The sequence below is a fragment of the Garra rufa genome, chromosome 25 (assembly GCF_049309525.1).
Source record: "Garra rufa chromosome 25, GarRuf1.0, whole genome shotgun sequence".
NCBI classification, from domain to species: Eukaryota; Metazoa; Chordata; class Actinopteri; order Cypriniformes; family Cyprinidae; genus Garra; species Garra rufa.
In genome coordinates, this window is record NC_133385.1 from 19,637,467 (window position 1) to 19,650,616 (window position 13,150).

Sequence of the window (13,150 nt, forward strand, 5' to 3'; positions counted from 1 at the left end):
TTAAAAAAATTAAAGTAAAGGTTACTAAAGTGGTTAACATACTGTTTTATTAAAATAATACAAAGGCTTATTTAATGTTCAATATAATGTATTTTTATTAAAAAAATAAATAAATAAAAAATAAATAAAACGAGAAATGAAATAAAATAATATTAAATGTTTAAAATTGTAAATTTCTTTATTTATAAAATGAAACTAAATCAAATAAGATGTTCAACAAGCCAGTTTACAAAATAAAATAAAATTAAAGCATTATTCTGTTTTATTAAAATAACACCAAATAAAAAAACTTAAACGTGTAGCACACAGTTTTTTAATCAAAAATAAAATGAAAGGTTTTCAAAATGTTTAACTTACTGTGTTTTATAAAAATAAAACAAAGGCTTATTTAATGCTCAAAATAATGGTTTTTACTAAAAAAAAAAAGTTATTAAATGTTTAAATTTGTGTTTTATAAAATAAGATTAAAGCATAACTAACATTATTCTGTTGTATTAAAATAACTTATTACCAAATAAAAAAAAACATTAAATAAAATAAATAATAAAAATAAAGGTTATTAAAATGTTAAACATACTGTGGTTTATAAAAAATAAAGCAAAGGCTTATTTAATGCTCAATATAATGTATTTTATTCTAAAATAAAATAAACCTAAAATATTATTAAAAATAAAATAAAATTAAAGATTATTCAGTATTTAAAATTGTACTAAATAATGAAATAAAATAACTAACTATAAAATAAACCTAAATCATATAAAATATTCAACCAGCTGTTTTACAAAATAAAATTAAATTAAAGCATAATTAACATTATTCTGTTTTAATAAAAAAACATCAAATAAAAAACTTTTTAAACGTTTTAGCATTGTTTTATAAAACTAAATCATATAAAATGTTCAACCAGCTGTTTTACAAAAACAAAAATTAAAGCATAGTTAACATTATTTTGTTTGAATAAAATAACATCAAATAAAAAACGTATTAAATGTTTTAGCACATTGTTTTTATAAAAAAATAAAAGTTAAAGTTAATTAATTAAAATGTTTAAAACTTAGTGTGTTTTAAAAATAAAACAAAGGCCTATTTAATGCTTACTAAAATTCATAATTAAAAAAAATTATATATATATATATATATATATATATATATATATATATATATATATATACATAAAATGAAACAAAAATAAGATAAAAAATTATTAAATGTTTAAAACTGTGTTTTAGAAAATAAAACTAAATCATATAAAATATTTAACAAGCTGTTTTACAAAAATAAAATAAAATTAAAGCCAAATAAAAAACATTTAATGTTTAGCACAATGTTTTTAAAATCGTTATTAAAATGTTTAACAAACTGTATTTTATAATTAAGGCTGTTCTATTAAGGCTTATTTAATGTTCACTATGTCTTTTATTATAAAATAAAATAAAATAAAATAAAATAAAATAAAATGTTTAACATACTGTTTAATAAAATACCTATTTAATGCTCACTAAAATGTCTTTTATTTGAAAATAAAATAAAAATGTTTTATTCTAAAATTAAAATAATAAATTAACTATTGAAAATAAAATAAAATAAAATATTATTAAATGTTTAAAATTGTGTTATATAAAATAAAACTAAATCATATAAAATATTCAACCAGCTGTTTTACAAAAATAAAATAAAATTAAAGCATAATTAACATTATTCTGTTTTATTAAAATAACATCAAATAAAAAATGTATTAAATGTTTTAGCACATTGTTTTATAAAATAAAATAAAATCATATAAAATGTTCAACCAGCTGTTTTACAAAAATAAAATTAAAGCATAATTAACATTATTCAGTTTTAATAAAATAACATCAAATAAAAAATGTATTAATTGTTTTAGCACATTGTTTTTATAAAAAAAAATAAAAGTTATTAAACAGTTTAACTTAATGTGTTTTAAAAATAAAATGAAGGCCTATTTAATGCTTACTAAAATTTATAACTAAAAAAAATACTTATAAAAAAAAAAAAAAAATCAAACAAAAATAAAAGATTATTAAATGTTTAAAATTGTGTTTTGTAAAATAAATCTAAATCATATAAAATCTTCAACCAGCTGTTTTACAAAAATAAAATACAATTATAGCCAAATAAAAAACATTAAATGTTTAGCACAATGTTTTTAAAATGGTTATTGGTTAATGGTAATTAAGGCTATTCTATTAAGGCTGTTTTAATGTTCACTATAATGTCTTTTATTTAAAAACAATAAATAAATAAATAAAAAAAGAATAATAATAAAATAAAAATGTAATGTTTAACATACTGTTTAATAAAAATAAAACAAAGGCCTATTTAATGCTCACTAAAATGTATTTTATTAAAAAATAAAATAAAAATAAAATATTTTTTTATTCTAAAATTAAAATAATAAATTAAAAAATTAAACAAAAAAAATAAAATAAAAGATTATTAAATGTTTAAAATTGTGTTTTATAAAATAAAACTAAATCACATAAAATATTCAACCAGCTGTTTTACAAAAAATAAAATTAAATTAAAGCCAAATAAAAAACATTAAATGTTTAGCACAATGTTTTTAAAACGGTTATTAAAATATTTAACAAAAATATTAAAATATTTAACAAACTGTGTTTTCTATTAAGGCTTATTTAATGTTCACTATAATGTATTTTATAAAAAAAAAATGAAAATAAAATGAATAAAAAAAATTTAATTAAAAAAAAAAATAAATAAAATAAATGGATGGATGCTATGTGCTGCAAGAGACAAATCAGACCCACCTCAGCAAACTTGGTCTCGAGCTCAAAGTTGCGTTCTTCCACCTGTTTGAGGGAGTTCCTCAGGTGCTCGTACATCTTCTGGGCATGCTCAGCTCGCTGTCTTTCATTTAACTCCTTCATCTCCAACATCGTGATGTGTCTAGACACAGATACAATCTCGCTGTTAGCCAGTGCTTTGGCTGCCTTGTCCATGCTGCTCTCACCGCCTGTGAACACCAGAAGACAAGGCCAATAGGTCAATTTAGGATTCTGCAACAACATATTTTATTCAAATACATCATTTGCAATCAATTAGCAGTGACGTCTACCAGCCGTGCTGATGTTCTCCCAAGCCTGCTCCAAAGTGTGTAGCTTCTCCTTGCTGATCTCAAGCTCTTTATTAATAGAAGTAATGCGTTCATGTAAAGACACATTCTCCCTCTGAAAGAAAAGAGTACTGTAAGAAAAACAAAGAAGGTCCACTGCTTAATGTAACTTGGAAGCGATGTACCTCCAGGTGCTCCAGCGTGGTTGTCTTCTGAACAAGGTGATTGTCTTTCTGCAGGAGGTTTCTGTACTTGATGGTGAGGTCAGTGTATTGTTTGTTGGCTCTCTCCAGCTCTGATGCAGGAACACTACTATCAAGAGATTTCTGCAATGCGGCCATTTTAAATGCTGCCATTTCCTGAGAGCAAAGTTACAGCCTTCAGCAAAGATGACTACCATTCATCATAGTGAAAGTCCAATATAAACTGGCCAGGACAATCTTTTCAATCTTTTTGAGAGATATACATAGGCATAATACCTTGAACCTCTGCAGGTAGCCGAGTCTTTCAGTTACCACAGCCTCCATTTGAGTGAAATCATCTTTCAGTTTGCCGTTCTCCTTTCTCAAGTGTTGCTCGAGCTCAAGCAGAGTTGTGTAACGCCGCGTCAGACACTTTTCATTCACTCTGAGCACCGTCATTTTTCGGGCCGTCTCAGCCAGCTCCTGTTTGATCTCAGTTGGGCCCTTTTCAAGAGCCTCAAGCCAGTGCTGGGAAGGAGTCAAATTGTTTTAATGTTTTTTAAAAGAAGTTTCTTAGGCTCATAAAAGCTGCATTTATTTTTAGTAAAAATCCAGAAAAATACTAATATTGTGAAATATTATTTAAATGTAAAATGACTGTTTTCTATGTAAATGTATTTTAAAATGTAATTAATTCCTGTGATGAAAACCTAATTTTTTATCATCATTACTCCAGTCTTCAGTGTCACATGATTCTTCAGAAGTTATTTTAATATGCTGTTGCTGAATGTTGGAAACAGTTGTGCTGCTTAATATTTTGTTGGAACCTGTTGTACTTTTGCTGCAAGAAGGAGCCAAAACTTTAATATTTGAGTAGGATTTAAAAAAGTTATTAAACTGTGTCACATTATCACAAATTTATCAGGATGACTAAGCCCACACAAAATCTATGCTTGTGGAAAGCTAATGGAAACTGCAGATTTCCCCAGAATTTGACTGCCTGTCACCAACTGCATTCTGTAAAGGTTTTTATTAAATGTTTTTAAATAAAATGTTTTCATTAAATATTGTATTACTCATTAAATGTGCAATTTTATATGTATATGTATTTTATTGCATAATTAACACTTTTGCAAATTATTATTTATAAATTATAAAAAAAAATTTCCACACCTATAATTTTATTCTATTAAATAATGCATTACTTTTTAAATATAGTATTTTGGTATTTAGATTTATTTTTTTAAATGCATAATTATGAGACTTATTTATTCTAAAATAATTTTTATTATTCTATTTTTCACAATATTTATTCATAATTTGTTAAAATTACAATTTATTATTTTATTCCCACATCATTTTTTTTCATTAAATATTGTACTTCTCATTAAATGTGTAATTTTTTATGTAGTAAATTGCAGAATTAGTAATAAGTCATTTTATATGTATGTTTTTAAATGCATAATTATAAGATGTATTATTTATTTTCAAAAGTACTTTTATTATTATTTTTTCACAACAAATTTTTTCCATTACATATTCTATTTCATATCAAAATTCATACTTTTATTTTTAAATGTATAACTTAAAAATGCATAATTCGGGCATTTAATTTTTATTCATAATTTGGTCAAATACAATTTATTATTTTATTTCCACATGGAGTATCTTTTCAATAAATACTGTATTACTCATTAAAGCTTTAACAAATAAAAAGTTAAAAAGAACAACATTTATTTAAAATAAAAAGTCTTTTGTAACAATATAAACTACCATTTAAAAGTTTGTGGTCAGTACATTTTTATTCTTTCTTTTTTTTAAATGCATTAATACTTTAAGTCACCAAGGATATATGCTGTTCTTTTTAACTTTTTATTCATCAAAGAATCCTGAAAAAGGAATCACAGTTTCCAAAAAATATTAAGCAGCACAACTGTTTCCAACATTTATAATAAAAGTAATAAATCATCATAAAATGATTTCTGAAGGATCATGTGACACTGAAGACTGAAATAATGGCTGATGAAAATTCAGCTTTGCATCACAGGCATAAATTATATTTTAAAATATATTAAAACAGAAAACCATCATTTAAAACTGTAATAATATTTCACAATATTAATGTTTTTTCTGTATTTTTGATCAAATAAATGCAGCCTTGATGAGCAAGACTTTTTTAAAAAACATAAAATCCTAAACTTTTGAACGGCAGCTAACAACCATTAGCTAAATTGATTATTTCCACCACAATGTTGAATTGCTAAAACGTTTTCAAACCGAACTGTTTCAAATTCATGACATCAGTTTGTTAGCAAGTCATTATATTTACACAGGTTTGAGTAACTGAATAAGAATGATGAACTATCCCTTTACGAGACTTACATTGTACTCTTTGACTTTTACTGCGTCCACCTCCCTTTGTTCCTCGAGTTTGGATTTCAGTTCGGCAAAAGAGCCTCTCTCTTTCTGCCAAGACTCCTTCTCGCTGAATCAGAGCACATGAGGTGACTTAAAATCATGCTTTATTGAACACTGAGTATGTATACTCAAACATATTTATAACATAATATATACAATATTTTATGGATCAACATACACCTTGCAGAATCTGCAAACTGTGAATTATTTTACCAAAATAAGAGGGATCATACAAAATGCATGTTATTTTTTTATTTAGTACTGACCTGAATAAGATTTTTCACATAAAAGACATTAACATATAGTCTACAAGAGGAAATAATAGTTACATTACCCCATTCAAAAGTTTACATACACTTGATTCTTAATATTGTGTTATTACCTGATTTTTTTTTTTTTTGCTTAGTAATAGTTGTTCATAAGTCCATTGTTTCTCCTGAACAGTTGAACTGCCTGCTGTTCTTCAGAAAAAACCTTCAGGTCCCACAAATTCTTTGGTTTTTCAGCATTTTTGTCTATTTGAACCCTTTTCAACAATGACTGTATGATTTTGAGATCCAACTGAAGGACTCATATGCAACTATTACAGAAGGTTCAAACATTCACTGATGCGCCAAAAGGAAAAACAATGCATTAAGAGTGGGGGGTGAAAACTTTTGAACAGAATGAAGATTTGTACAATTTTGCCTAAATATCATATTTTTTCATTTAGTACTGCCCTTCAGAAGCTACAAAAGATACTTACATGTTTCCCAGAAGACAAAATAAGTTACATTTATTCTGATCTGATCATGTTCTGTAATCTGATCATTACCTTCTGTAATAGTTGCATATGAGTCTCTCAGTTGTCCTCAGTTTGAAAAGATAGATTTCAAAATCATACAGTCATTGAAAGGGTTCAAATACACAAAAATGCTGAAAAACCAAAGAATTTGTGGGACCTGAAGGATTTTTCTGAAGAACAGCGGGCAGTTGAACTGTTCAAGACAAACACGGGACTCATGAACAACTACCACTAAACAAAAAAACAACTGCGGATCATTCAGGTAACAACAAAGTATTAAGAATCAACTTTTGAACAGGGTCATTTTTATAAATTCAACTATTATTTTCTCTTGTGGACTATATGTAAACATCTTTTATGTGAAATACTTTTTTCAGGTCAGTACTAAATAAAAAAAACATGCATTTTGGTAAAATAACCAACATTTAGCAGATTCTGCAAGGTGTATGTAAACTATCGACCTCAACTGTATATAATAAACTCTCCTCCTGGCATACCTTTGATACTCCTTGTAGAGTAGTCCTTGCTGATGGCGGATCACTGCAAATTTCCTTTTATACTCTTCCAGAGCCGAACTGAGCTGCTCAACGGAATCATCTTTGTTTTTGATCTCCTGAACATCCACAGTCGGGAGTCTTAATATTATGTGCGTTACATCTGGTTTGTGTTATAATGTGACTGACACACACCTGTAGGAGTTGTATCATGTACTCGTTGAGAGCGTTGATGACCTCGGCATTAGTTGGCGTCATCTCCTCTGGCAGAGCTAATAACTTGTAAGGGATGGAAGTGCCAGTTGATTTACTCATGGATTCAACTTCACTTTCCAAGTGAGCAATCTACAAAAAGACACATGGAGAGATGAAAACCTGTTTTTTTAATGCAGTAATTGTTTAAGTTAAGGTTTTGAGTAAGTACCTTCTCGTTGGCTTTTGTAAACTGATTGAGAGTGTTTGCTGCCTCCTCTCTAGCCGCTTTCATCTCCTGCCGTAGCTCCTCGTTGCGGCCGGTCAGCTGATCTACCTGCGACCTCAGGTGGAGGCTTGCGTCAAACTTTCCCTCTGAGTACTTCATCTCCAGTGCCTTAAGATAAACACGTTTATCACTCTTATACGTTGTGACAGGATATTTAGGAACAGTCATTTTACTCTGCTGCAAGAGGGAGCCAAAACGTTAATATTTGAGTAAGATTGAAACAAGTTATTAAACTGTGTGTCACATTATCACAAATGTATCAGGATGACTAATCACTAAGCCCACAAAATCTATGCTTGTTGAAAGCTAATGGAAACACTACAGATCATATTTCCACAGAATTTGACTGCCTGTCACTACTTGCACGCTCATTCATTTTTCCCCACTACAATGGTTTTCATTAAATGTGTTTTAAATAAAGCATCAAATTTATGCTTCCAAAGAGAGTGTTGCATTCTTAGCTCAAACACATTTTACCACAGTAAAACTTTAAATGCATAATTAGGACATTTAATATTTATTCATAATTTAAAAAAAATTTAAAAAATAAAATGCATTATTTTATTCCCACATGAATTATTTTTTTCATTAAGTACTGTATTATTGTGTAACATTATATGTATATGTATTTAATTGCATAATTACTGCTTTTATAATTCATTTATAAATCATAAAAAATCACCTATAATTATATTACATTAAATACTGTATTACTATTTAAATGTGTAATTTAATATTAATATTTATTATTTAAAAAGCATCATTGAGGATTTATTATTTATTTTTAAAAGTATTTTTATTTTATTTTTTCACAACTAATGTTTTTCCATTAAACAGTCTATTTCATATTAAAATGTATATTGTTACATTTTTAACTTTAAATGCATAATTATGACATTTAATATTTATTCATAATTTGTTAAAATCAAATTTTTTTTATTAAATATTGTATTACTCATTAAATGTGTAATTTTATGTGATTTAATCATTTATTATTCATTTATAAATGATAAATTATTAAAATGATTTTTTCACAACTATAATTTTATTCCATGAGATATTGTATTACTATTTAAATGTATAATTTGACATTGATATTTATTTTAAATGCATAATTATGAGATTTATTATTACAAGTATTTTTATTATTATATTTCTCACAACTATTTTTTTCATTTAAATATTTTATATTATATATTATACTATTTATAATTTATATTTCATATTAAAATCTATAACTTTAAATGCCTAATTATGAAATTTAGTATTTATTTATAATTGGTTAAAAATACAATAATATTACTTGTTAAATGTGTAATTTTATATGTGTATATATTTAATTGCATAATTTACGTCATTTATTTGTTCATTCATAAAGGATAAATAATTAAAATTATTTTTGTCACACCTATAATTTTATTCTTTTAAATACTGTATTACTATTTAAATGTAAAATTTTATATTTATATTTATTATTTTAAATGCATAATTATTAGACTTATTTAGACTATTGTAAAAATATTTTTCACAACTTATTTTTTCCAATAAATATTCTATTTCATATTAAAATGTATACGTTTTATTTAAATGCATAATTATGACATTTTGTTTATTCATAATTTGTTAAAAATACAATTTATAATTTTATTTCCACATAAATGATTTTTTCATTAAACACTGTATGACTAATTAAATGTATAAATTTAATTGCACAATTACGCATTTTTTTCACACCTATGATTTTATTCCATTAAATACTGTATTACTATTCAAATATATAATTTGATATTTATTATTTTAAATGCATAATTATGAGATTTATTCTTTATTTTTAAAAGTATTTTTACTAATATATTTTTTGACAACTACATTTTTCCATTAAATATTCTATTTCATAATAAAATGTATACTTTCATATTTAAATTTATAATATTTTTTATTTATTTATATACTATTAAAAATATAATTTAGTATTATTAACACAAATTTATATTTTTCCTTTAAATATTATATTACTTATTAAATTATAATTAAATTATGTTGAAAATTATTGTAGGTAATTATTGCATAATTATAAAATGTATTATTATTTTTAGAATTTTTCACACATATATTTCTCACAAATTTCATTAAATAAAAAAAAAACAATAATGCAATACTACGCAGATGTAGCGTGGGCCCACTAATTGTTGATAAACATACATTGACAAGTCTCTCCAGGCTGGGAATGCTGACACCAGTGGACGTGGGTGTTTTCTTCTGAGTGTCCTGGATGGCCTGCAGGATCTCCTTCATGCCCTGCTCCAGCTGTTTATTCTCATTCAGCATTTCATTCACTGCAGGAGAGCAAGAAACATTATAGTCACACAAACCACCTGAAACTGCAAGTGTGCAAAGGTCACGCGGTGATGCTGCTCACATTTGGCTTTGAACTGGGCGGATTCAGTTCTCTTGAGCTCAAGTTCTTTCTCTTTGTTGCTCAACTCTTTCTGCAGACGGTCATTCTGAAAAACAAACAGCTTTCTAGCTTAGCTTTAACTTTTATGGTGTTTAAAACTCATTCTTATCTGATAAAAGGCTTACTTTGCGTTTCATCTCTTCATCGGTGGATCCAGAAACAGGCCTCTCTTTAAAAGACCTGCTTGGCTTTTCTTCAACACTGTCATCAAGCAGGGAACTACTAACTACTGATATGCCTTAAAAAAGGAAATGTGCTGTCAGGGTTTATTATGTAATACAACCAAATGATCTGTTTATGTGAATAGGACATGTGTGTGTAACTGATACGCACCTTTGTCCTTTACCAGTGCACGAATATGTTGTTTCAGCTCGAGCCGTTCCTCCTCCAGACGCTCAATCTAAAGTCCCATTAGGGGTCACAGACAAAATTAACAGGGCTAATGGACCAAGGCCAGACCATAAAGATAAAGTTAAATGGTTTTACCTCTTTCAGCAGGACTTGGTTTTCTGCTTTGTATTGTCTCTGCTTCAAAACCTTTGATCTCCGGAATTCACTCAAATCCAGTTCTTCCTTCGGATTTAATCCTGGTGCGGGAAGATGATCCCAATGAGGGTCAAAGCAGATTTTTATCTTAACAAGCTCAACAAGAGATATGAAAACAATCTAATATATCTAGATGAAGGAGTAATTTATACGGGATTCTTAAAAGAACAAAATGTTGAGGAAACTTACCAAGGCGTTCTCGTAGGTCTTCATTCTCATCTAGTAGATTATTGATTTTGATCTCCAGCTGGTTTATCTCCTTTATCATAGATTCGAGTTCCCGGTCTCTCACTCTGATTTGATTCTTACATTCTTTAATCTCAGTGATTGCAGCTTCCAAACCATCCGTCCCCTGAAAGACAATGGAGTGCTTCAAGACAAAATTCCATGTGGGTATAATATAACTTTTTATAGGTTTAAAGTGAACCCTTGTTTTTAACATTAATGTCAGAATCTACTGATTAAAGTGGATGAGTATTAATTTTAAAATTGGATTATTAAAACAAATTCAACCAGGGCCCATATTCACAAAACATTTTATCTTAGCACTAAGAGTTCTCCTTAATAGCAGTAAAAGTTTTTAGCTAAGAGTTTTCTCTTAAAACCTATTCCCAAAGCTGCTGAGACAAACTTTTACTAAGGAATAGAGAGAAGTCTTAAGCTAAGAGTAAGGGCGGGGTTGACCTCGTTGCTATGGATGATGTCAGCATGCTTATGCACACAGTGATTGGCTGATAGGAGAAGGGTCTCTGTCAGAGATTTGTTCATAGAAATATTGTAGAGCATGATATTAAGTTGCCATATTCAAATAAAGTTTTTTAAAAAATGTTGCCATCAAGATTTTAAAATGCAGGGTAAGTGTCAAATTAAACAAGTATGTGTTCAGCTGATTATCAGCCTACTGCTTGTGTGCTTCTCATAAACAATTAGCTGATATGCATATAAACAGCCTTTTTTATTAACATAATAGATTAATCATGGCTGACAAGATATGCAACTGTAAAAGAAAACCAAACTGAACGCAAGAACAGCTGTTACTTCTTGCCCAACTTGTTAATGAAAACAAGGATATAATCAAAGGAAAATTTGGAGTTTGAGCAACCTCCAAAACCAAAAAATTTGCACGGGGAAAAACATCTGTGTGCAAATAAATACAGAGTATTTCTAAAAAAGTTTAAGTTCCGAGGCAGATTGCCAGCAACAGCCATTTTAGGATAGTTGGGATTTGGTCTTAGTGACTTAGGAGTCCTCTTCACTGCTCCTAACATTTCACAGATTTAGGAGCTAGTTTTAGTGCTAAAACGCTTTGTGAAATACTTTTACAGCAAAAATGTAGGAGTCCTAAGTTTAGGACTGACACGCCCACTATTTTTAAGATTTTCTCCTAAATCGGCAAGTTATGAGCTACTTTTAGCCTTAAGATGTTTTGTGAATACGGGCCCAGATATAATTTATTTTACTTGGAAAGTCAGATTATTAGAACATAAACTTGAATACCTTTAGCAAGTGGTAAAGATTGATGCAACCGAACAACAAAAATATATACAGTCAAGCCCGAAACTATTCATACCCCTGGCAAATTCTGACTTAAAGTTTGTTTTGACCGGAAATGACACAGGCTTCTCCCAAAAGATAAGACGATGTACAAGAGGCATCACTGTGGAAAAAAATATTTACATTTGAACAAAAAGTGGCATGTACAAAAATATTCATACGCTTCTCAATAATCAATAAAAAAGCCTTTATTGGCTATTACAGCAATCAAACGCTTCCTATAATTGCTGACCAGCTTTTTGCATGTCTCCACTGGTATTTTTGCCCATTCATCTTTAGCGATGAGCTCAAACTCTTTCAGGTTGGAGGGTCTCCTTGCCATCACCCTGATCTTTAGCTCCCTCCACAGATTCTCAATTGGATTTAAGTCAGGACTCTGGCTGGGCCACTGCAAAACGTTAATGTTTTTGTCTGCTAACCATTTCTTCACCACTTTTGCTGTGTGTTTTGGGTCGTTGTCGTGCTGAAATGTCCACTGGTCCCAAGGCCAAGTTTCTCTGCAGACTGCCTGATGTTGTTGTTGAGAATTTTGATGTATTGCTCCTTTTTCTTGGTGTCGTTTACTGTGATTAGGATCCCTGCTCCACCGGCTGAAAAACACCCCCAAAACATTAGGTTCCCACCACCATGTTTGACAGTGGGGATGGTGTTCTTAGGGTTGAAGGCTTCTCCTTTTTTACGCCAAACAAAGGCTACATCATTGTGGCCAAACAATTCAATTTTTGTTTCATCTGACCATAAAACAGAAGACCAGAAGTCGTCTTCTTTGTCCAGATGAGCATTTGCAAAGGCCACACGGTCCACACGGTCCACGCGGTCCAACGGTCCAACGTGTGCCTTATCTGGAGAAGTGGTGTCCTCCTTGGTCTGCGTCCGTAGAACCCAGCGGTGTGCAGTGTCCGTTGGACTGTCTGCCTTGAGATGTTGCCACCAGCAAAGCCCAGATTCATCAGGATGACAGTTTGCAAAGGGTATGAATAATTTTGGATATGCCACTTTTTGTTCAAATGTAAATAAAAGCTGAGATATATTTTTTTCCACAATGATGCCTCTTGTACATTATCTTATTATCTTTTGGGAGAAGCCTGGTCATTTCCGGTCAAAAAAAAACTTGTTGGTTGAATAAAAGTAACTTTAAG

The 13,150-nt window shown here is 28.8% G+C and overlaps 1 protein-coding gene across 1 annotated transcript in view; it reads right to left on the bottom strand.

The window, feature by feature from the left end:
* The window catches only part of cep290 (centrosomal protein 290), a 46,335-nt gene that overhangs the window by 18,100 nt on the left and 15,085 nt on the right, over positions 1–13,150 (bottom strand). Inside the window, exons 13-26 of the mRNA XM_073831936.1 lie at positions 10,647–10,809; positions 10,398–10,498; positions 10,245–10,311; positions 10,037–10,149; positions 9,873–9,957; positions 9,656–9,789; positions 7,397–7,561; positions 7,168–7,317; positions 6,976–7,091; positions 5,659–5,761; positions 3,574–3,804; positions 3,280–3,453; positions 3,098–3,209; positions 2,790–2,995 (exon numbers count right to left, since the gene is read on the bottom strand). Coding sequence (XP_073688037.1) covers positions 2,790–2,995; positions 3,098–3,209; positions 3,280–3,453; positions 3,574–3,804; positions 5,659–5,761; positions 6,976–7,091; positions 7,168–7,317; positions 7,397–7,561; positions 9,656–9,789; positions 9,873–9,957; positions 10,037–10,149; positions 10,245–10,311; positions 10,398–10,498; positions 10,647–10,809 — 1,920 coding nt within the window. The remainder of the gene's footprint in view (positions 1–2,789; positions 2,996–3,097; positions 3,210–3,279; positions 3,454–3,573; positions 3,805–5,658; positions 5,762–6,975; positions 7,092–7,167; positions 7,318–7,396; positions 7,562–9,655; positions 9,790–9,872; positions 9,958–10,036; positions 10,150–10,244; positions 10,312–10,397; positions 10,499–10,646; positions 10,810–13,150) is intronic.